The following is a 23,994-nucleotide window of genomic DNA, read 5'->3' on the forward strand; positions in this document are numbered from 1 at the left end:
TGTCCACTAACACCTGGGTCAAAGTCCACATTGTTCCCTCTTGAGTAGGCTTTGGCCATGACCCCGCTCTCCAAGGAACTTTTCTTCTTCCTAAATGACTGTTCAAGGTGTGCACTGAAGCCGCCTCTCCACAAAGGCCATTTCAAAGAACAGAGGCCAGCAGAATTCTGCAAACCATCTTTTTATGCAGCATTCCTACAGGGGCCATTGTCGTAGGCCACAGAGTAACAGATTCTCCTAAACACAGGTGATTTATGAACCTGGCCGTGAACTTGGAAGGAACGGACTATACTGGGCTCTCGTGAGAGCCCAAATTGGCCCACTGTCACATGTTGACGGGAAACGGTGCAAAGGCAAAGAAAGGAAGGTGTGAACAGCATTTGATCAGACTCATTTCCCGGTCCCCACGCAGCCCGCTCCCTGAAGCTGCGGAGGATGACACCGTTAGAGTTTTCTCCGAGAGTGAGTTAACCGAGCGTTCTCCATGAGTCCTTCCCTATCTGAGGCTATGCAGTCTTTCTCTCTGATGGCCTTGGGATGAACGTCGTGGCAGAATCACGGTGCAATTCCCAGTATGTATTCCCTGACCCACGGAGCGATGGCAACGGAAGCCAGACCCATTTCCTGCGCGCACCCCCCGCCCCCGCGGTGCGGTTAGGAGTGGCCACGTGACCTCCTGAGAGTAAGAGGCCGCAGAGGGAACTGGGCCTGGCCTGCATCGCGCCTGAAAGCACAGGCTGAGATGCGGCTTGGGCCGCTAGAACTGGAATGGCCACCGCGGAGCAAGAGACGACAAAGAGCAGAGGAGACCAGGGCCCAGGGACAGAGGAGCCGCCGCGCCAGCCTGGCCTACCTGTGCGGGCTTGACAAGGAGAAACACGTTAATGGCCACAGCCGCAAAGGCTCCGGTCACAGTGGCCTATGTCCTCACTAATGCACGTAATTAAGGATTCTGACATGTCTGTCATCTTTTCCTGGTGCCATTCCTGAAAGTGACAAGGGCGGAACGAACTTGCATTTCCCTCCGGCACGTGGAGACACTCAAGTCCCTTCAGGCTGGAAAGGCTCCTCTGAGCTCGTCGTCTTCTGGGTCGAGGACGTGGCCCGCTGAGTTCTGCCTTCCTCTACAGGAGACTGGGCGGCTGTATTTCGGTGGGGGGCCAGCTGCCCGCAGGGGAGTGGCAGCACAGGGTGAGCTTTGGATTCTGCACGTCCGAGGCCCCCCACCCCGGCACAAAGCAGCTTTGGCAATGCTTCGTGACAAGAGCGCAGTCTCGTCCGCGTCGCACGACTCTACGCCCTGACAAGGAACCAGAGTGGAGGTGCAAAGACCCCAAGCATGGTGGCTCAGAGGACTGAGCCACACGAGTGTCCCGGTGAGCGAGTGGTGTCAGATGGGGGAGGGATGGGGAGGCTGGGAGGAAGCTGGAGGCTGCAGGGGACAGGGGCTTCCAAACACACTGCAGAGAACCCAGGGCTCTTAGAACCACTTCCCGTGTCACCATCCTGCCTCATTCAGTGTTGGGTGGGAGGACACAGGGACGAGCACCTCACTCTGCCTTTCCTTGTGTGCGCTGGGGAGAGAAGGCAGGTGCCGGGCCCTCCCCGCCCCCCCCAGGGCCCCCCCGCACAGGACAGGGTACCCCACAGTGAGGCCGACGGGCAGGAACTCTCCCAGAGGCTTCATTGCTACTTTTTATTTGGCAGCACAAACTGAGAACAAATAATCCTTCCAGTTAAGTTTAGGTTTTGAGGAATCATAACAAAGAGAAGACAGGAGACACCGGTACTGGCTTCAGGTCGTGCGAGCAGGACAGAACCCACACGAGGCCAAGGGATCAGAAGGGGCGGCCCCGGGAGGCACCGGGTGCCCCCGATTAAATCTCCCCAGCGCACGCATCCTAGCGGGGAGGCAGGGCTGGGCCGGCCCGCACTGAGGGCTCCGTGCAGCCCAGCTGGCTGGCAGCCACACCCCGCAGTTGTGTGCTGGATCCTGGCTGTTCGCTGTAGACCTCACGCTGTCCACCTCCGGGAACGTGGCATGGTCACTCCGCATGTGCCGGACGAGAGGGCGAGGAGAGCGCTGAGCTGCACGGTCCTGAGTGGCGGGGACGGCGGGGGACAGGGGCAGCGCTCCTCACTCCTACAGCTGGGACACCTCATACAGGTAGGCAGCCAGCATTTTGGTTCCTTCTATGTAGTTCAGCCTGATGGAGAAGAATAGGCCGTCGTGTCGGCTGCTGTCCAGCGGTCCAGGCGTGCGCCCGGCGTCCTTTCCAGGAGTCCCACTGTCCTGGCTTGCTGGCCTTTAGTTTGCTGGCCTTGAGAATTTGGCCACCTGGTTCTCAAGTGTGAGTTCAGTCTACCTGCCCCACTAGGGACCCATCCTGGTCGTGGTCTAACAGAAGACACGGGTCCCACCCAATACCCAGTACTTAAGAAGAAAAGCCTCACTTTGCTCACAGCCCCTCCCTTTGGATAAAAGGCCTCCCCTGTGCCTGGATATCCAGGTCTCTGTCCCTTCCCTTGGCCTCTGTCTTAGCCGGTGACTAGCCTACCCCCGTGACCCCTGGACGGCTCCTGTTCTCTGTCCTCCTTGGCTCTTCGTATCACCCACAGGTCCTCCCTGCCTGCCTGGACCCTCCTCCTTACAGTGCTAACTCAGGGACACCTTCCACCCTGTTGGCTGAAGAGCCCGCCTCATGTCTGCATCAGCCAGAAACACAGAGAGGGGGCTTGGGACCAGCGAAGACACTGACTTTCCAAACAGGCGAAGCACGGAGTTTCTTTAGGAGTCCTAGATGATGTCCCAAGACAAACATGGGCACTGGCTGAACCCTGCTGTGAAGAACCCCCCGTGCCCAGGGCCTGTCGCCGCCTCCAACTGGAGGTGCTTGCTACCCTGAAGACAAGATGGCAGCAAGCAGAGCACTGCCCTTGGGGGGCCTCCCTGCCCCCTCCTGCTCTCCTCTCAAAGCAGCCAGACAGGTGGGGAAGAAGGAGGCGGGGAGGGAGGAAGAAGGAAAGGAAAAGAAGGGGAGAAGGGGGGGGAGGAGGAGGAGAGGGAGGAGGCGGGCAGGGAGGAGAAGGGAGGGCACACCCAGGCTCTCACGGGTCTCTCAGGGGCAGCCATGAGGAAACGAACGCAGGGGCAGGACACAGGACCCAGAGCCTCACCTGTTGAGCTTCTCATTCTGGGAGTGGGCGCCGTCGTCCGCGGAGCCCACAGGCAGCAGCATGACGTTCTTCCCCGTAGCCTCCTGAAAGGTCAAAGTCACAGGAATGCTGCCACCTTCCCTGGTCAGGTCGGGCTCGACACCAAACACTGGGGGAGAAAAGTAAAAGACACGGTGAGCTTTCAGGTGGCGAGGCTGGGGACCTGCAGCACCTACTACCCAGCGACAGGAGTCCAAACCCCAGGTGTGGCTCGGGGACGGCAGCCAGGCTCTCCCAAGTGGGCGGCTGGCATGGCCCCACCCTGGGGACTCTCCTGGGCCCTTGCCTGCATCCCCTGGGGAGAAGTCTCACCTGTTTTCAAGGCTCTTCTCCCAGCCATGTAATGAGGGTGGTTGAAGTCAGACACCCAGGGCTTCCCACCATGGCCCATGTACACCTTGAACTTATTGGGGCTATGCAGGTCGGCAAACTTCTTCGTCAGGTAGCTCGTGACCTGCGTCACAAATGAGACACAACGCACTGTAGTCTGGCCTCTGCACCGGTGCTGAGGTCCCTCTGCAGGGGGGTCTAGAGGGGGGTTGAGCGGAGCCCGCAACAAGTCTACACTAAGTCTACACCTGTCTACACCAGTTTACAGAGTCTACAACGGATCTCGTTTCTCGCTTCCTGCTGCGCAACACTGAGCACGACTGTGGTAACAAAATAAGGGATTTTATCAAGAAACAAAATCCAACAATTTGAAGCTAAAAGGTACACTTTCATTCAAGCAACCTACCCTTTACAGATGTTCCCACTGGATGATGTTTAAATCAAGTCTTTAAAAAACATCCCTTGATGTGCTTTACATTAATCATCATATGCAGACCAAGAGTGGAGCCTGGCGCTGACTGGGGCACATCTGACGACAGAAACTCAGGCCTCAGTTTTCTTGCAATAAGGAAGTCTCTGATGCCATCTCTCCAGGAAATCTCAGATGAGGGCAAGGTGACTGCCCCCTCTGGGATTTTCCCTTTCTGGAATCACGCCCGTCCACTCCTCACACTGGCCCAGACGCAGCTCCTGTGGGTTCTCCCAGTAACATACTTGGCCCGAAGCTGGCATCTGCCCAGAAGCCTTACGATGAGGTCAAGGGTCAGGTTTTAGCATGTCTCAGCAGTGACAAAAGTCACACGTGATGCTTTTTATATGGCCTTTATCTCTGATCAGTTTCTGAACTGCTTATTCAGGCAATTATGGGGTTGCCAGGAGTCAAGAAGTAGGGAAGTGTGGGTCTGGGGTTCAGTGCCCTCCTGAAAGTCTTCATGCTCTGAGTCCTCTGTGGAGAAGCCACCCCCGCCCACGTCCCAGCTCCCTCACATGCCTGCTCGCTGACGACTTCTGGAGTCATGTTGGGCACGAGCCTGATGGAGAACTTGCCAACCACTTTCCTAGGAATCACGGTCTTGGCCCCTGACCCAGAAAAGGCGCCTTCGATCCCATGAAGGGAGAGGGACGGGTACCGCCATCGGTGCATCAGGATGTCTTTCTGCAGAGAACAAGAAAAGGAGTCAGGGGACAACACTGTCTGCTTATGAAGGAGACGGCAATGGCATCTGAGAAGTTCCACCAGGCAGCCCACGGCCTAGGGTCCACACCATCACGGGCATCAAGTACCAACCCAGGAGGGCTGAGACACGAGCCTGCCCCGAATGTGCTCTGGAACCTGCTTTGACACAGCACAGTGTGAGGGCTCTGTCACACTCCCACAGCCTCAAGCGTGGCGTCTCCCGGCCTCACTGCTGGTGGCCAGGAGAGCCACGGGGTTCCCACCAGCCCCGCAGAATTGAAGGCAAGTCATGAGCCTGCCTAGATCAGAGCTCCTGCAGGGCCAGAGGCACCAGAAACCAGGAGAGAGAGGGCAGCACAGCGCAGGCCATCTGTGAGCTTCCCGCCCCCCAGGGGAACGGAATGCAGGAGGAGTTCCTGCGGGAGCAGAGCCAGGACCATCCACGGAGCCCTGGGCCCAGGGACCACGACAAGCATCGTCACCCTCTGCCAAGGGGACTGGCCCAGAGCAGGCCCTCATCTCCTACACATGTGCCTGAGACCAGTGCCTCTCACGCCCACTGTGCCCCAGCAGCAGCACAAGACAAGTCTGAAGAGGCCACATGGCCACCTAAACTACAGGCTGGCAAGGAGAAAGGTGACGTGGCTCCGGGCTCCTCAGAGACTCAGCCACCTCATGTGTGGACTTCCCGTCTGTGAACCAGATAGGGTCAGTGAGACGGGAAGAGAGACACGTGGTCCGAAAGGAAAACACATCACACATAGATGCTAACTGCTAGGCAACAATGCAGGAACGACAACAGGAGTCTGTTTGGAACCAGCTTTCCCAGACACACCCTTGCCCTGGACTACTCTTTCCTGGCCTCAGGCCCCCACTGCCAGCGGCCCCCCCGCCGAGCCACCTGCAAACTCCCGCCGCAGTCGGGCCACCAGCCCTCCCCCGTGTGGCCTGCTTCCAGATGCCCCCAGGCCCACCCCATGCCACACCCCCAGCTCCAGGCTCTCCCCTGCAGTGGCCCAGCTGCTCTCCCGCCTCGCTGTCCCCACTCTGACCCGCATCGCCTCTGCCGCCACTTGCCTGCCAGGGAGGGCTCATCAGCTCCTCCCTCGGCTCAAACCCATCACGTCCGCCATCTTCCAGGACGGCACACGTGCTCCTCGGGACACCACGGGCCTGCACACCGGGCCTTTCCAGTCCGAGTCCCAGGCTGCCCAGGGCTAGTCCACCCCACGACCAGCTGGGCTCCCTGCGCCCTGCCCTGGCGTTCACCCCTGCTGACCCCTACCAGCCTCTCCTGGCCCTGGAGTGGCCTCCACACTCTGTCACGCTTCTCTGCCCATCTGTCTCCCGGCGAGATGAAACTCACGGGCTGGGCCTGGCCATATCCCTCTTGCACCCCAGGGTCTGTAGCTGTAATTCTACTAACAGCTACATCAGATGTCAACGCACACTCGTGCCACACAAGCCAAGAACTAGACTAATTAAGAGAAAAATCCCAACACAATTTTTTCTTCATAGTTAAGTAACTACTTTGAGCCAATGTTTTTCACCGTGGTCCTCAGCTGTTGGGGACACCTTCAATCATCTCTGTGCCCAGTGGTAAAACATCACTTTGCAGACACAAATCAGGCAGAAGCTGCTGCTACTGTGTGTTCTCTGTGTACGTTCTCCAGCTCCTGAGTTGTCAAAAGTCAACATGTGACATTTTTAAAAACCTCCTCCTTCCGATTCCAAGCCTGGTAACGTGCTGCATTCCCGCGTCAGGACCACCTGAGGACTCGGGGACACACGCAGATGCCTGATCTCTGCCGGCAGCCCTGGCTCCTGCCCATGGGAGTCCCCAGCACAGGGCCTGGTGGGAGGCTGTGGGTGGGGGGGCGCCCACCTTGCAGCTGTGCAGCAGAGTCTCCGTCCCCACGTCCCTGGCGTACTCCTCCAGGTCAAAGTCGATCTGGTCGTAGAGCTCTAGCTCCTCCTCCGTCACGGGGGCCACTGCCTCATTGATGCCAGGGATAAGGATCTTTCCTTTCTTGTCCACCAGACAGCCTGGGAGGGCACAGAGGAGGGGTGCTTACCGGGCGGGTGGCAGAAACGCAGCAGCACTCCCACGGGGGGCAGGGGGCCCCCACCCCAGCAGTTACAGTTCCTGGCAGAGCACGCAAGCCCTGCCTAGGAACAATCAGTTAAATGTCAAAACGACCCAGTGAGGGGAGAAGTAGCGTCTCCTCACTGTAACACAGAGATACAGAAGCGGGGGGTGACCTGTCCTGTCACGGACCAGGAGACAGACCAAGCAGACTGCCTCTGGCAGGCTTCCTGTAAAAGCCACTACACTGATCAAGAGTTCTTTTTTAATCCAGGTTGCATAAGAAACTAGCAGCTCCCAAACGAAGGAGTCTGAGATGAACAGAGCAGAATAGGCTCCCATGCTAGAAACAACAGGCTGCACGTATGGTGGCCGTCATCCAAGAGGGAAGGGGACAGAGCTTAGGCTAATCCTGGGGTGAGGCAAAGTTTCATCAGCCTTGACAGCAGGATGCAGGGAGGACAGGGCTGGGCCTCCCTCCCATAGGGCGGAGCAGAGGGGGCCCTCACTGGGGCGCTGGGGTGCCGAACAGACCGGGGCAGGTGCCCTCCCAGGGACAAAAAATACAACTGTGTCCTGTGACCCTAGGGGCCCGCTCAGACAGGGATGACGGAGCCAGGGACTGCCCGGGTTGGGTCCCTGAGGTAAGGCAAGGTTTAGTGACACACAGAGGGGTCCAGGGAGACAGAGGCAGAAATGAAGCTTCTTCTCCTTTCAAAGGGAACGGTGAACGGAAGGAAGTAGCAACAGGGAAAGAGACAAAAGCAGTCCACAGAGAATGGTGACAGCGCCAAATGCTGAGGACAGCCTGAAATAAGGCCACTCTAGCTTCTCTCCCAAGTCACCAGGCAGTGAGTGGAACCCGTGCTTACCCATCAATGTGATGAGATCTGTCATGGCCTCGTGCACCGAGCCCCCATACACGCCTGAATGCAGGTCTTTGTCACTGCACTCCACCTGGACGGACACAGAGAGCCCTCCGTCAGCCGCTCGGCGGGAACTCAGCCTGGCCACGTGACAGCACGGAGAACAAAGAACATTCACGAGATCTGACAATCCTCAAAATCAAAATCTGTTCCCTCGAGGAACAAAGCAAGGCATTTCCGAAATTACAAAACTTCGGCAGCAACAAAAGAAATACTCTTTCGGGAACGCTGACCGGGGGAAAGCGGGGGTGCTGACCACAGGCGCGCACACACGGCTTCAGAGATCTTACGCTCTTCTGCTGAAAGAGGACGCGCACCATGAAAGGCGGCCTGTAAGGACCTTGAGCCTGAGGACCTGGGGCCAGCACCCGCTGCCTACTTCCCCTCACTAGCCTGTGACCAGCATTGGGCTTGCAGCCTCGCCAGGCCCGAGTCTCCACACCTGTGAAATGGCAAAGTGGGAGTGACTGACCACAGCCCCTGGGCTCTTGTGTCAGACTGTTTGTAGAGAGACGAAGGGCTCAGGGCAACAGTGACGATGACGCTGGCATTTTCAGCCTCTAAATACTCCCTCACAGGAACCAATCCACCCAGTGTGCTGGATCTGGCCTCGTCTGTGGAAGGGACGCAGGCTCAGCTGAGCCTAGCCCTCCCATGTTGCCCCTGCGCCCGGCTTCTGCGTCAAGCACAGCCACCCGGTCCCCTCGAGATCTCTGTTCTAGGCTCCAAGACAATTCTCCAAACACCCGGCAGCTCGAGGTGGCACGGAACGGACTCTGGCTGGACAATCCGGAAGGGGAGTCACACGAAGACCCGGCCCACAGAGAAGGCTCCGGGATTCTCCATCGCACGCGGGGCCCCCTCCTGCTACGGAAGGACAAGGGAGACCGCGGGCGGGGAAGAGACACCCCAGAACACGGAGAACTCGACACGCTACCTCGATGAAGAAGTAGCAAATGCCCCTGAGCCCGTAGGTGATGCAGGGCTTCTTCTTCCCCAGCCAATAGTTGTCGGAAATGCAGACGTAGTCCACGTCTTTGAAGAACGTGTCTCTCCGGGAAAAAATCAGGTCGTCCAAGCCTTCGGAGCCCGACTCCTCCATGCCTTCCAGACAGAACCGGACGTTGACTGGGATTTCCTGCGGGAGGGAAATGAGTGACGGGAGGCCTTCAGTTCTCACACGCTTTTCTTTCTTAGGCACCACACACAGGAAGTCACCAGATGCTTTGCAATCACAAATATCACTCGACTTCCTCCAGACCCATCGGGTGGGCTGTGTGCGCCCTGTGGTGACCCTCAGTCCTCACGTGCTGGGTGGTCCAGGCACATGCGTAGAGCCGGCCGCGGCCACACCCACACTGCAGACTCCTGCCAAGGATGTCACGGTGTGACCACACTTCCTACCCGCAGGGACTGCTGCGCGCCCCAGCACCAATAAGGAGTCTCTAGGGAAGCCTGAGTGACTCTCTCCACACCACAGGCCACAACACAGTGTGGCAGGGATTGGCCACCACCCCCGCATGCCAGAGAGAGGGCACCTGCTCCCATGCCTGGGCACTCCGCACCACGACCCCCCACCTTCCACGCGCCAAAGGCCCTTCTCCCACAGAGCCCATGGAAAGCGCGAGGCGCCACCCCGCTTGGCTCCTGCTGTCTCCCAGGCTCCCCGGTGCCATGCAGGGAGGTGGCCCCTCCACAGAGGAGCGCACGGAGGGGCACCCAAGCGAGGTGACTTGCCAAAGGTCACATAGGCTACAAAATGGCAGAGCCCCCATGTGGACACAAATCCCTACAGTCCTTGTTCAGAACTGCCCCCAGACAGCCCTCTGCTCCACCTAGGTCACCCCCTGCTTCTGCCTCCCGAGCACAATCTTTCCTGGGACCTGGCACGTGGAGGGGCATAAGTGAAGGGCTCTGGCAGCTCTGCGCTGCACATAGCCACCCTCCTCTCGGTCACCCCCAGATCCCAGGGGGTCCTGGAGAAGGGGGAGCCTTCACGGTCTCTGAGCCCAGTCAGCTGGAGGTTCTGAGCCTATGCTCCCTCCTGTGCAAAATGACACCATGGACCAGAGAGTCCCAGACCCTCTGCAGACCCACCACTCGCCCTTTGGCAAGAACGCTTGTCTTGTTATTCTTATTTTATCACAGTACAAGATAAAGCACGATGCAAAAACGGTCTACACAACAGTGCTTTAACAGCAGGTTAAAGACAGTTGAAAAGATCAGTAAGTAACAAAATACAAAGTCTCTGACAGCTAGAAGTCTGGGTGCCCTGTTCCTCCCTACTCCCTACTTTTCTATTTTACAAACTTTAGACAGGGGCAGGTATTTCAGTTAAGAAAATGTATCTTAAAAAATAAAAATTTTTCAGGAGGATAAAAACCACCCTGAGAAAGCTAGGTCGCCCACTCCCACACGACCCACGACCTAGCCTCTGGGTGAGGCATCTCAGCGGCAGAGCCTGCGGCTGAAAACTCGAATTTCAGGTGCTTGCTGGGGTCCCGCTGAGTCATCAGTACTATGACCTATGGGCAACTATAAAACAATTACAATTCCTAAAGCTGGAGAACAAACCTACAATCTTACCTCTGATCCCACTGTGCTGATAGTTTTGGGGGAACTTGCCTTCTCATATCCTGGGGATCTTTGATCTTTACTGGCTGTTCTGGAAACACACAGCCCTGCTTTGTACCGCTCTGCTGGAGCAAGGCAGTTAGATGTGATTCGAGTACCTGATTTGTCTTCTGGAAGGCTTCCAGGGCGTTCAGCCAGCCAGCCACTGGCCCCTTATCATCAGTTGCGCCTCTCCCATACAATCTGCCTGGAACAGCAATCAGCAAGCCCAGTTACAATCCCAAGGAAACAGACAAGAAAGCGTGTTGCTGGTGCATAGCTGACAGCGTGTCAGCGCCCCCACGGGCAGCTGGCCCGAGACCCCCTCTTCCAAGTGGAAGCCCCGTTTTCATTCTGTCAGAGTCCCGAGTCCCGCTCCTCCAGTACTGTGAGACTCTGCCAGAGAACTCCCCATAATCATTAAGAGCAAGCCCGTGGCTGCTCCCAGCTCCCCTCCCCTCCTGCCAGCAGACACCGCAGTCAGCCAGCGCTCCTGTCCCTGCCGACCCAGGCTGGAGACTGCTCCAAGGGGCAGTGCCAGCCGACTCATTCCTTCCAATCTACCTCCTCCACCAGCTGGTAGCAGATAAAGGTAGGCAACCTAGTCATATGTAGGACCCACAGTGCACCATCATCAAGAGATTACTAGAAATCTCACATATCCCCAATTGTGACACCTAATTCGGTAAGGAGAAGAATAGATTCATTATTTACTTCTCCATGTTATCCCTTTGAAAACCAAAGGACACGTTCGCTACTGCTTTTCCTCCATGTCGTTGGTCTCAGGATCCCCCCTCTGCACACCCACTCCTGGGACCCCTAACAAAGGCTGGTGGGCACTGGCCACCACAAAGGTCATTGGGCCGTTGAGTCCAGATCCTGCTCCCCACCCTGTCCTATGATGCATAAGCTCATTGGAGGGGGACCAGGCCGGAGGAAGGACAGCACTCGGGCCAAAGCGTGCTCAGGGCTCAGTCCCTCTCTGGCCAGGTCTGTAGCGGCCAGGCCTCGGACTTGCTCATGTCCAATGTGTTTTTAGTGTTTGGCAGTTGCAGCAAGACCACCCAGAAGCAGCAGGACGCTTCCAGCCATCGCCACTTTGGGAATTTCTTTCTATAAACTAAACCCACTTCTCACAAAAGCTACAGAATTCTCCTAAAAAGCGTCCTTGCTCCTGTGATAAGCACTGACTGAATCACTCGCTCCGACATTCCAAAACTGTGCGGGACAGAGGTGCCCAAGGCGCTGTGCTCCCTCCCTCCCAGGCCCCCCTGACAAGAAGGACCGTGTGTCACCAGCTGACCACAAGGAAACTTATCTGTGGGACGAGGTGTAACCCCAGCTTCATTCACGCCTGAGACCCTACCGCGGGTGCCTGTCTGTCAGATTTGGGAAGGAGGGAGTGGGAGGCCTCCCAGGACAGTGGGTGAGCAGTGCTGGTGCCGAAGCCGGGATCAGCTGGCACAGGTGCCAGAGCAGTGCTGAGGAGAGACGCGTGGGAGGGACAGAGGAACCCCGCTGAGTCTCCCGAGAGGTGTCAGGGAGAGACACATGGCACTGAGGTCCTCACGTAGCAGGGAAAAGGGGAGGAGGACTCGCAACTTCAACAAGCAACAGGCGAGCTCTCCATAAGCCGCGTGTGTTGGCTGGGGAGGAGCCCCGCGGGGACTGCAGGCCCACAGGAGCACGGTGGGGGCAAGGGTGACCTCCAGGTTTGTGGACGGGCAAGGGAGGTGGGGGGACCGTGTGGATGCGGGGGACAGGGAACAAGGACAAAGGGCAGGCCGGAGAGCAGAGACAAAGAATCCCATTCCAGACAGTGGCAAGGGGAACAGGCGTGGATGTGCAGGACTAACGCTCAGCGGGGGCCTACTGGGAAGTCAGCGACCACGCTGTGACCCGACCGTGGCGCGGAACCGAATTCCCTCAGTGACGTTGCTGCGAGTGACAAGTTTCCTCGACTGTGCACAGTAACGGACACAGCTGACCCTGAGCCAGGGAAAGGTTTGGACAGAAACCCAGCGCATCCAGTTATAAGGGCTTAGATTATAGACAGTCTAGACTTAGCCCAAGGGGGCGACACACAAGTGAAGGGGCTTCCTCATCTGGCCAAAGACGGTCAGGTACAGAGACGTGGAGATTCAGGAATGAAGGCAGGAAGAGGCTCCAAACCAGAGGGGTCAGGAAGAAGGGAGGGCAGCCTGGAGTGGGTCCTAGACAGACAGTCTCAAGTGCCCGTGGGTGTGTGGCCCAGGCAGGGCTCGAGGACCATTCCCGAGTGATCATTACGTCCCCAGCCAGTGCACCCCCTCAGGCAGAAGAGCAGGAAGGCTTCTCCAGAGGAAAGTATCCCTTACCGTCGCGTTCCACCAAGGTGAAGGGCTCGCTGTCCCAGCCATCCTCCAGGGCTGCCGGCTGCACGTCCAGGTGTCCGTAAATACACACGGTTTTCTTCTGCGGGTTGGAGCCCAGCTTGCCGAGTAAAATGGGAGGGAGCGGAATCTCAGAGCCGTCAGGGAGCTAAGAGTCGAGAAGGAAGCAATTGAGGACAGCCTTTGTTTAAAAAAACTGGGTGCTTATAGTAGATATTATTAAAGTATCTGGACCAATTTATGTGTTCCTATCAATCAGCCTATATCGTAGAGTTCAAGAACACAGTGTTCCGCTGCATCAGTAATGGACAAGACATTCCTTCCCCATAATCCAGAGCACTCAGACTGTATAATGTTCACCAACTGTAGGCAGTTTGGTAAATTTTTAAAAGCTGACTTTTTTTTTTTTAACGTTTACATTAAGAAAGCATATTATGAAGACTAAGTTTGGGGTACAACTTTGTTCATTATTTTTTAAATAATGGATGAATACTACTACCATCTTCTTAAAGCAGGAGCTACACATTTGAAATTCTGCATGTGGATCACAATTGTGCACAGAAAAGGATGCAGACCGGGACAGAAGAGAACAGAATATGTAGCAAGCCACAGTAAAACCAGCAGTGAGAGCCAGGAGCTCCCTCCTCACACTGAACCAGTCCCCATAAGCCCCTAAGATCAGGGGTGCTGGGGGGCGGGGTATCAGGGTATCAGTCAGAGCACTAAGTGGACAGGTGCTCTAGGTAGCGTGCAGGCCGCCAGGATTCTTGCAGGATCTGTCTTTCCAGTGAACTGCACTTGGAAACACTCACCTCAGTAACTCTTGGTAAGCCACAGCACTGGCGCAGCCCTGGGACTGACTCAAGGTCGCCCCCCGCCACCCACGTGAAGCACTCCCAGAGCTGGGTTCACGCACTGCTTTCCAGAGGACAGCCCCAGCCTTGAGGGGCAAAGAATAGTTCCTTAGACTCACGACCCTGGTCACACGTGACATGTGGCACTATGGCTGCCACTGGCCCGCCACTGGCCTCAGGAGAATCATGATTTTTAAATGACTGATTTTCTCTAAATAAATTTCTACTCAATATAGCTAAAATACTGAAATACTTTACCGTTTTTCTGAGATGCCAATTGGGCCCACAGATAAATTTGTGCTGAAATTCACACTGCAAATTGCAAATCTCTGCCCGGACATCCCTAACTACTTGCAACAGGGAAGAAGGAAGTCTGGCTAGAAACACAGTCACATGCTTACGGGCTACCACATAAGGGTACCGCTCTCCTGGAGACCAATCTTCGACAAGGATTCCACATGTCTCCCCGCTTCTGCCCCATCCCCGCGGCCACCTCCCTGCTCCAGTTCTCAGCCCTACACTCACGGCCCTGGCGCCCGACGGGCCCGAGTCCATCCTCTACACTTGGTTCACTTCTTCCCTCACCTCACTGCTTGCTCACAAGCCACGACTGTCCCATTTCCTCAGCACTTCTGTCTGGAGGTCAGGCCCCCAGTGACCAGGTCCCCCCACATGTCCTGGCCACGCGCCCTTTCCATCCTCCTGCCTGGGCAGCAGGCAGGCCCGACTTGATGTCACCTGCAGCACCTAGGCAGTGGCCTGCTCCCAAAGAGCCCGCCGGCAGCCTCGCCCGCCGTCCACGCCCGCCGGCAGCCTCGCCCACCGTCCACGCCCGCCGGCAGCCTTCCCCACCGTCCACGCCCGCCGGCAGCCTTCCCCACCGTCCACGCCCGCCGGCAGCCTCGCCCACCGTCCACGCCCGCCGGCAGCCTCGCCCACCGTCCACGCCCGCCGGCAGCCTTCCCCACCGTCCACGCCCGCCGGCAGACTTCCCCACCGTCCATGCCCGCCGGCAGCCTTCCCCACCGTCCATGCCCGCCTTCAAGCCTTGCCCACCAGGGGCCCAGGCTCTGAGGTCCGTCACTAAGACCTGAGCTCCAAATGTCACTGTTCCCCCAGAAGCCTGAGGACGCCTTGGCTTCTGCATGTACCCGTGAAGACACCCAACTCCACCTCCGCACCTGCCCCAAGTCATCACGGCTTCCTAAAACATGGGTCACTGCTGTGACATAAAGTGACGACAAGAGAAGCTCCAAAGGCTGTCACCTTACACTACAAGGATCTCTGCAGAACTTTTCTAACGGTGACGAAATCAGTCAATTCCTTGATAAGAAGAGGTCTTGCAGTAATTTGGGAGGGCTGCGGTCATTTATCTTTTGTGGAAGGCTCTTTCTGAAGAAATGCACTGCAGGGTCAGTGTTAAATAGAATAAATCTATTGTAATGAAACAACTCTTGTAAATTGTTTGCCACCTAGATTTTTGTTTTGTTGTTTTTTTACCATATTAGGAAAAAAGGGAAGGGGAGCAAATCAGTTATGCTTCTCAAGAAAATATCAAGTGGGGAAAAGTGCCAGGAAGATACAGTGTATCTTAGGTCAATTGTTACATTTCTGGCCAAATGAAATCTCATACATACAATACTGAGTGGGAATCAGGAGACCCATGTTTGAATCTCCTTCACCATCAACTGATTGTGGGTGCCCAGTGGAGACACAGCCCACCTGGGCCTCTGGGTTCTTCTCTTTATGAAAAGACCAGATGCCACTGAATGTCCACACATAAAACCCCAAGACTATAATACCAGCGGACACTTCTGTCACCAGGCAAGAGAATCGAAATAAGCCAAACCCTGTCACCCCCTGTAATATAAAATAATATTAAAAACTTGGAAAATACATGACATGACACATGCCATTAGTGTGGGACGTAAAATCATCTGAAACTAAAAAAACTGAAATAATATACCATTAGTGAGATGGTTCACTATGGTTCACTTCATGTCAGGAAGAAAATGAACCAATGTCACCAGTCAGAATCCTACAGTAAAATGCAGCTGGGCCCCCGGGCCCAGTAGCTCTTTTTCAGGAACAAACTCATATAAAAGTGCTGTTTCTACCAGCTGGGATACAGGGGGCACAGCACAGTGAGTGGGGGTCTTTATCACTTTTACACCTACACAGACAGTGTACAACTTCCTAGTTTGAATGCACACGGCTTTCTAGGGGGCAATCTCAGTGATTTTCAAAGAGTGACCATGACATTACTTCTTCTTTTTTTTTTTTTTTTTAAAGTAGGCTCCACACCCAGCATGGAACCCAACTCAGGGCTTGAACTCACAACCCAGAGATTAAGACCTGAGCTGAGATCAAAAGTCAGACGCTTAACCCACTGAGCCACCCAGGTGCCCCGACATTAACTTACTTCTGAGTAACCTCAACACTTGAAGAAAAACGCTGAGTATTACAAAAGCTTTGCCCCCATCCAGCTGAGAAAATTATACAGTTCAGTATTCCAATCAGGACTTTTTTATTTTAAAGACAAGCAGATTATCTGAAGCAAAAGATGGTTTAAGAACATGCTGAGTCCTACATGCCTGGGTGGCCCAGCTGACTGAGCGTCCGACTCTTAATTTCAGCTCCAGTCATGATCTCAGGGTTGTGAGATCGAGCCCCATGTTGGGCTCCGCATTCAAAACGGAGTCTGCTTGAGATTGTCTCTCCCTCTCCCTCTGCCCCTTCCCCAGCTCACATGTGCCCTCTCTCTCTCTCTCAAATAAATAAAAAGGAAAAAAATAAAATAAAAAGGAAAAAAATAAAATAAAAAGAAAAAAAAAAAAAAGAATGTGCTGGGTCCTTAGGTAGGTCTGCTAATTGTGGTTCTGTACTTCCCAGAGCACCAGTGTCATACCTTCTGCTTTCCAATATCTACCAATTCCACTGAGCCACCCAACTGCTTGATCTCTGCAGCAACAACTTCCAGCATCTTCCTGATTTCGCCTCTCTTCTCGGGCCATGCAGATACACTCTGGATGGCTACCCATTCTGCGAGTTTCTGTTTGTGGAAAATAAGCAAAAAGGGATTCTGGAAAGGTGCTCCATTAAGGAAGAAAGGTATTCACAAATTTGCTGCCTGCAACCAGTCCATTTTTAACATGATCGCTAGATGTCGAAGAAAAGAGCGATCACATTTGTTTTTTAACATTTAAAAAAACCTGGCTATATCCAGAACTACAGCATAACAGAAAAATGTCACATTGTGTGTTTTTAACCATTAAGCATGAGATGAATGTGAAATGTACAAAGTTCCATAAATAAGTTTATAACTGAATCTAACAAAATTACAACTACAACATAGAGAAAATACCCAACATTTTCACAGTCTAAGTTAGTTTGTTATTCATGCTCACTATGGCCAAGTTCTTTGCAGTATAATTGGTAGACTGAGTCAAGATTTCATCTGAAATGTCTTCCGAGAATAACTTTAAAGCACAGTTCTTTAATGTCAAGAAACAGATTTAATTTACAACATTACCAAATAATTTAAAACAGATGAAATGCAAAAAGAAAGTTAAATTTCTTTAGTCTCTATGTACCACAAGAAATTGTACATGCAGATTAAATAAAAATCTCTCATTAGCTCTACTATTTCTGGAAAAATATATTTTTTGTCAAAAGCTAAAAGTATAACTTGCATACTATTACGATGAGGCCGAGGAGAAGACCTCTAGCTAATACACATACACTTTCCGGTTACCATTTCTTTTGTGTGGTGAGAGAGCTGTAAGAGCCACTCTCTCAGCGAACTCTAAGTGTGTAACACAGTACTATGAACTACAGTCACCAGGCTGTTACAGCCAATCCCTAGAACTTACTCATAACTGAAGCCCGCACCCTTTGACTGACCTCTCCCCCTTTCCGCCAGGCCCCAGTAGCCACTATTCCACTTCCTGCTTCTGAACCTTCAACTTTTCAAGATTCCACATATAAGTGAGATCATGCAGTATTTGTCTCACTCTGTCTAGACAGTATTTTTAATACTTAATTTAAATGGCACAGCTCCGATTAGTTTCTTGAAAGTTCCTCAGAGCCCTGCTGGATTAAACCTAATTTTAACGCTTACTATAATAAACATTCCCTTACCTTAATGTAGCGATCCTGATTTTGATCGACATATTTAAACAGGGTAGTGAGGGCAGACATCTTTCAACCAGATCGCACTCCTTGAAGGCTCCTGGAAGGAAAAACCACCCGTCAGTACCGCCAGTGGATGGCCTGACTGAGCGGCAGTCCGGAGGCCTCGTATTTAAACTGATAGAGAGCTGCCCCGCCCTCGAGGCCATCACGAGGACTCCAGGAAGTGAGCAGAGAAGCTTGGGGAAGCAGTTAGGGTCTCACAGTGACCTCCTTCTCTTTTCTCAGAAGGAAAATGTGCACAAAGTTATGTGTCAAAACGGCACAAAGCCAAAGAAAGGGTCTGAGCTGAAGACCATCTGATGAAAATTAGAAGCAGGTAGTTCCTGGTAACACTGACTTACCAGCACTCAAATTTTTTGGAAAGCACACAGAAAACTTCCCATTTACTATTACCACGGAGGAAATAAATACTCCAAGGATGCCAGCAAAAGTGTCACATCCTGCTACTGTCACAAATCCACAACACAGCAAACAAGACCCAAGGAGAGGTAGATAAATTGTTTTAAAAGTTGATAATCTGAGCCCAATGGTCAAAGGCAACATGTGACACCCCCACAAAGGCCTGATTAAGATAAAGGAACGTCTGTGGAAACCACAGCCCCCCTCAGGGTGCATTTGCTATCCTGTGTGGGACCCAATACACTCTGCTCCACTTTGCAAATACAGGGGAAAGGAAATCATCGCACTAGTCATCTTTAAAATGGGAATGTATAGGAAACCAAAAGGATCCTGGTTTGGGGACTTCCAAAATTGTCTCCACCCTCCGACTGACATTTCAAATTCCATCAAGTGGCAAGACTGGCCTGAAGCAGCCTTGGGAAGAGCTCGGCCAAACCACAGTGATACCAAGGATGTCAGAAGTGCAGCTGTAGTCCCAAGATCCTACAATATCTAGGTAGTTCTAAGGCCTGGGGATGGACACACTGTAGACACAGAGTACTTTTTTCCGGGTATGGGTTCCAAAGTGATTGCTCAGCAGAGGCGTGACTGTGTAGTGACATCAGGCCTGCTAGCTGTTGAGCGGATTAAGGAAGTTACCCTCGATCCCTGCGATCCCTGTGCAGCAGGACTTGGTAAGGGCAGGGCAAACCACCCAGTTCTCAGAGCCTCCCTCCTCCTCTCCAAACCACCACCACTGGGTGTAAAATATTTACAAACCTCCTAGCCAGCCTAGCCTGCTTCAGCTGAGGCTTTTATCTGAAAGACAAGACAGTCCACAATGCTGGAGAGGCATTTCATGAGCACCAGTAAGTCAAATTCTCATCTGTCACCGATAATGCAAACAAAGAAGCTATCTATGACAACTCGCCACGCTGGGCACTTTTCCTTCAGGTCCCTGGTCATGATATAGCCCAAATCCCAAGCTCACTGAGCACACTCTCATTAGTGCAGCCAAATTAACCAAGGGCAGGACGCCTGGGTGCCTTAGTCCATGAGGCGTCTGCCTTCCGCTCAGGTCAGGACCCCAGGATGCTGCGATCGAGTCCCACACTGGGCTCCTTGCTCAGTGGAGAGCCTGCTTCTCCCTCTGCCTGCCACTTCCCCTGCTTGTGCTCTCTGACAAACACAATCTTTAAAAAAAAAGAAAAGAAAAGAAAAGAAAAATTAACCAATGGCCTATTGGTTCACCCCAATATATAACTACCCAAGCTGCACTTTCCCCAAAGACTAAACAGAGACCGGCCTGCTCAGCTCTCCATGCCAAGTCCCCAGGGCTGGCTAAAAAGTAACTCCTTCTCGGAATTAGTAACCTAGTCAAAGGAGGTCAAGCCAGGGCCAGTGTCGCCCTCCCACTCAAGTCTGGGTTATTCCTGTCCCAACCTGCCACTCCTCCCCATCCAGTCCCCAGCCCACGACATGGGGCCACTTTCATTGCCCTCCCCCCTGTCCCTCCCCCGTGAATCCCACTGATGAAGGTAAAAGCGATGCGCGGGTGTGAACAAGAGCAGACATTATGCTTCCAAAATAAATGCCAGGAGCTCTGAAATGTCCTGGGGGCGGGGGTGACATTACGTAAATGATGAGGCCAGGGAGAGGCAAGGCCAAATGAGACTGGCAGCACCTGGGCCCCTCTAGCGATGCCTACGACTGACTTCGCTCTGAGCGTCCCCGTCCTTGTCCCTCGGGAATTCAGGGCACATCGCGGAGTAGAGACGCACGAATCCTGGCTTTGAACCCACAGAAGCCAGTGAAACCGGGGCAGGAACCTCCAACGCGCCCACTCCGGGGCTTGATCCCAAACATGCGTACAAACCCTCCTTCGCCACTCGTCCCTGCTCACGGGAGGGGCAGCTGGCGACACCGCGTCGGCGCGAGGAAGACCGTCCCCACCCAGGGGGTGGCTGGCAGGGGCCCCGCCCGGGGGCAGGACCAGCTCCATCTTCCAGACGAGGAAGCCGCTGAGGACACGACAGAGCGAGGCGCCCCCGGCCCGAACGCTGCAACCTCCCGGCCTCAAACGCCGGCGGGCCCCAGCGACCCCTGACCCTGGGCCTCCGCCGGGCGCGGAAGGGCTCTGGTACCCTACGGGGCTCGTCAGGGGCCAGCAGCTGACGCCTCTGCGCGCCCTTCCCGCGCTGGCAGCCCGCAGCGCCCCGGACCCCCGGGAAGGCCTTCTTCCAACGGGGACGCCCGCCCTTCCCGTCCCTGCTGGCCACGCGGAACGGGCGGCGGGCCAGGCCGCGGCCCCGCTCCCACAAGCCGAGGCGCGACTCCCGCCGTCGCCTGCGACCCACCTGCCCCATCCCCACCCGCGCTCGCCCAGTGCCGCCCGACCCTGCCCGGGGAAGCCCTCACCACAGCGGCTGCCGCGCCGGTTCCGCACCACGTGCCCGGTCACGCCCCTGGCGCGGGCCCGCCTCCCGCCGCCCCGCCCACCAATCCCCGGCCTCGCTCGGAGGGCTGGCGGGGCGTCCCGCCCTGCCCACCAATCCCAGGCCTCGTCTGCAGAATGGGCCTCGCCCCGCCCCACGTCGCCCCGCCCCGCCCCTTTCACCAATCACCGGGCTTCTTGGAGAGCCGGCGACTCCCCGCCCCGCCGTGTCCCGCAGAGTCCGGCGGAGCGCAGGTTTCCCAGGCCGGAACCCCAGGCCGGAACCCCACCCTGCCCCACCCCACCACCCCAGCCCGCTTCTTCCTTCTCAACCGGTTCCGCCGGGCGGGGTTTCGGTCCGTGGACCGTGAGGTCCTGAGGTCCCAGGAGAGGGGGTCCATGCCCCACCCTCGGGCCTCTCGGGCTGGTCTGGGGCGGTGCTACCTGCCGTGGCCCGACCTGGGTCGCTGGGCCAGCCCAACCCCCTTTCCGAGGGAGCAGGATTTAAACCCTGCGGTCCTGGGAGGTGATGACGGAAGAAGACCCACTGCTTATTTTTGCTTGTGTTTTCTTTGCGGGACCCGGGGGTGGTGGACATCTCGTTAGAGGAGGCCCCGAAGAGTTCGCAAAACCTGCACCTTTCCCACATGCCGTCCTTTTTTCTTAATGGCAAGTTTAATAGTTGCTGTAAATACTTTAAAATAAAATGACCCTCCCGTAAGTTTTCCATCTGTATCCCTCTCAGGTTGTCAAATTGTAACTCTTTTTTTATTAAGTTCGAGAAATGAGGGACTATTATGATCATATATATCACAATGTTATCATATACTATGACGTCCCCCGTCAAGTCGAACTGTACGAAGAGCTTTTAAGGCGGGAAATTTATCTATATTAAATAATCTATGATTCATTTTTAACTTTTTTCTTGTCTTTGTGTGTTTTTTTTTTTTTATTTTAATTGAAGTGGAGTTGACATATAATGTATTAGTTTCAGGGACACCACCGTGATTTAACAATCATAGCCATTAGGAAGTGCCCACCACAGTGAGTGTAATTACCCTCTGTCACCAAAGTTGCTACAGTATTCCTGGAAGTTTGTAGCTCTTAATCCCCATCACCTAATTTGCTCTGCTCCCACAACTTCCCTCTGGTAACTGCTATTTTGTTGTCTACGTTTGCGAGCCTGTTTCTCTTTTGTTGTTTTTTGGATTCCATGGAAAGTTGAAATTATAAGGTTTTTGCCTTAGCGTAAGACCCTCTAGATCCATGCAGTTTATTGTGAGTGGAGAGATGTTATTCTTTTTTTTTTTTTTAATAGCTGGGTAATAGCCCTTGTGTATATATCTCACAACTTCTTTATCCATTCATCTATCAATGGACACGGGTTACTCCCGTATCTTAGTTATTGTAAATAATGCTGCAGTAAATAAAGGGGTGCACAGATATCTTCGAATTAGTGTTTTCGTTTTCTTCGGGTAAATACCGAGAAGGCAATTCCTGGATTGTATGGCATTTCTATTTTTCATATTTTGAGGAACCTCTATACTCTTTTCAAAGTTGCACCAATTTACCAATGTCACCAATTTTTTAACCACTTTTTTTTTTTACCAATGTTGCACCCATTTGCACTCCCACCAATAGTGCACACAGTTTTCTTTTTCTCCACATTCTCACCAGTGCTTGTTATTTCTTGGGTTTTTCAAATTAACCATCAAATTGTAACATGTTAATACTTGATAGTCTTTTATTGATGATTCTGTCATACTTCTCTGCAAGAGACTATGTATGGAAATTTAAATTAATATTTACTTTTCTATAGCTAAAATCTCTAAGTGCTAAAGATTTTTTCTGGATTAAATTCTCATTATAATCATTATTCTATGTGATTGATAAAAACCACCTAAAACAGGGTGCCTGGGTGGCTCAGTGGGTTAAGCCTCTGCCTTCGGCTCAGGTCATGATCTCAGGGTTCTGGGATCGAGCCCTGCATCGGGCTCTCTGCTCAGCAGGGAGCCTGCTTCCTCCCCTCTCTCTGCCTGCCTCTCTGCCTACTTGTGACCTCTCTTTCTCTGTCAAATAAATAAATATTTTTAAAAAAACACCTAAAGATATTACAGTTAACCCTTGAACAACACAGGCATTAGGGGTACCAATCCCCCTGGCAGTCAAAAACCCATTCATAAGTTTTGACTCCCCAGATCCTCAATGACTACAGTCTTCTACTGACCAGAAGCCTTACTGATAACATAAACCGTTGACTACCACATATTTTATGTATGTATTATATTCTATATTCTGTAAAACATATATAAAGTACATCTATAAAGTAAGCTAGAGAAAAAATGTTAAAATTATAAGGACGAGAAAATATATTTGCAGAACTGTACTGTATTCATTTGAAAAAATCCACGTGTGAGTGGACCCATGTAATTCAAAGCCATGTTGTTTAAAGGTCAACCGTATACATTTGACAAAGAATTTTTAGATATTGAAAGTAATTTATTGGAAATGTACCCTTTAATCATATCTTTTGGGCTTTTAAAAAATTGGTTTAGATGTCTATAAGTGAGATTATTGCTGGCATGATACAAGGTTCAGTGAAAAATACAGCAAAAAGAAGATATTTAGAGTAGAATCCATAACACATTACCATTAAACTTACCAAAATTTTATAGCTATGCAGCAGTAATGAGAGCAAAGAAGCTGTTGGTAAATTAGAGCAAGGGAGAGCCTTCAGTCCAAGTAAAAGTGAATATTATCTGTGTACCTAATAATCATCTGGCAAAAGTTGATGGAAACATTTCTCTTACAGATCTGAATTAAGATATATTAAGAAAATACAGAATTTACTCTTGAGATGGAACTCTTTTACTTGGAAATATAATGTTAATTGTCAGAAGCTGGTCTCCTTCCTCTTGCAATAATGCATAATATGCAGGTAACAGGCATCCTTGATTAAGGAGGCATTCTCTAATAATAATATACTGTGGTATTTAGAGTTGCTCCTTTGTTTGGAACATGTGAGGCTTTTTTAAAGGTTTTTATTTCTAAGTAATCTCTACATCCAACAAAGGGCTCACCCCAAGATCAAGCACGGCACACTCTTCCTACGGAGCCAGCCAGGTGCCTCCTATTTGAGGCTTTTTGAGCTAAACGTACAGCATTTAGAATGATGCCTGGCACTGGCTTGGTCTGTTCGGGCTTATACATGACAGGAATTTACTTCTCACAGCTGTGGAGGCTGGACGTCCCAAGACCATGGTGCTGTCCGAGTTGGTGTCTGGTGAGAGCCTGGCTTCTTGGTTGTCTATAGACAGCCGTCTTCTCTCTGTGTCCTCACATGGCAGCAGGGGTGAGAGAGCCCTGTGGGGCCATCTTTACAATGACACAAATCCCATTCCAAGACCTAGTCAC

General features: G+C 52.9%; 1 protein-coding gene across 3 annotated transcripts; it reads right to left on the minus strand.

The window, feature by feature from the left end:
- Positions 1-1,688: 1,688 nt before the first annotated feature.
- Positions 1,689-20,605, minus strand: LOC111154262 (carnosine dipeptidase 2). Of its 3 annotated transcripts, XM_022513770.1 has the most exons (13): positions 20,568-20,605; positions 19,308-19,315; positions 17,715-17,802; positions 16,483-16,626; positions 12,706-12,868; positions 10,468-10,556; positions 8,673-8,873; positions 7,682-7,766; positions 6,609-6,769; positions 4,538-4,702; positions 3,529-3,670; positions 3,178-3,325; positions 1,689-2,207 (listed from the first exon to the last, which is right to left on the minus strand). In XM_022513770.1, exons 3-13 carry the CDS (start codon positions 17,772-17,774, stop codon positions 2,144-2,146), a joined length of 1,422 nt encoding a protein of 473 aa, XP_022369478.1. In that variant the 5' UTR covers positions 17,775-17,802; positions 19,308-19,315; positions 20,568-20,605; the 3' UTR covers positions 1,689-2,143. The 3 variants fall into 3 exon arrangements, with proteins under 3 accessions (XP_022369478.1, XP_022369476.1, XP_022369475.1); XM_022513768.1 differs by lacking the exon at positions 19,308-19,315 and having other exon boundaries at positions 17,715-17,805; positions 20,565-20,584; XM_022513767.1 differs by lacking the exons at positions 19,308-19,315; positions 20,568-20,605 and adding an exon at positions 18,927-19,217 and having other exon boundaries at positions 17,715-17,805.
- Between the last annotated feature and the right edge of the window lie 3,389 nt (positions 20,606-23,994).

Source organism: Enhydra lutris, unplaced genomic scaffold (genome assembly GCF_002288905.1).
Source record: "Enhydra lutris kenyoni isolate GAN:26980312 unplaced genomic scaffold, ASM228890v2 scaffoldscaffold36, whole genome shotgun sequence".
Classification (NCBI taxonomy): Eukaryota; Metazoa; Chordata; class Mammalia; order Carnivora; family Mustelidae; genus Enhydra; species Enhydra lutris.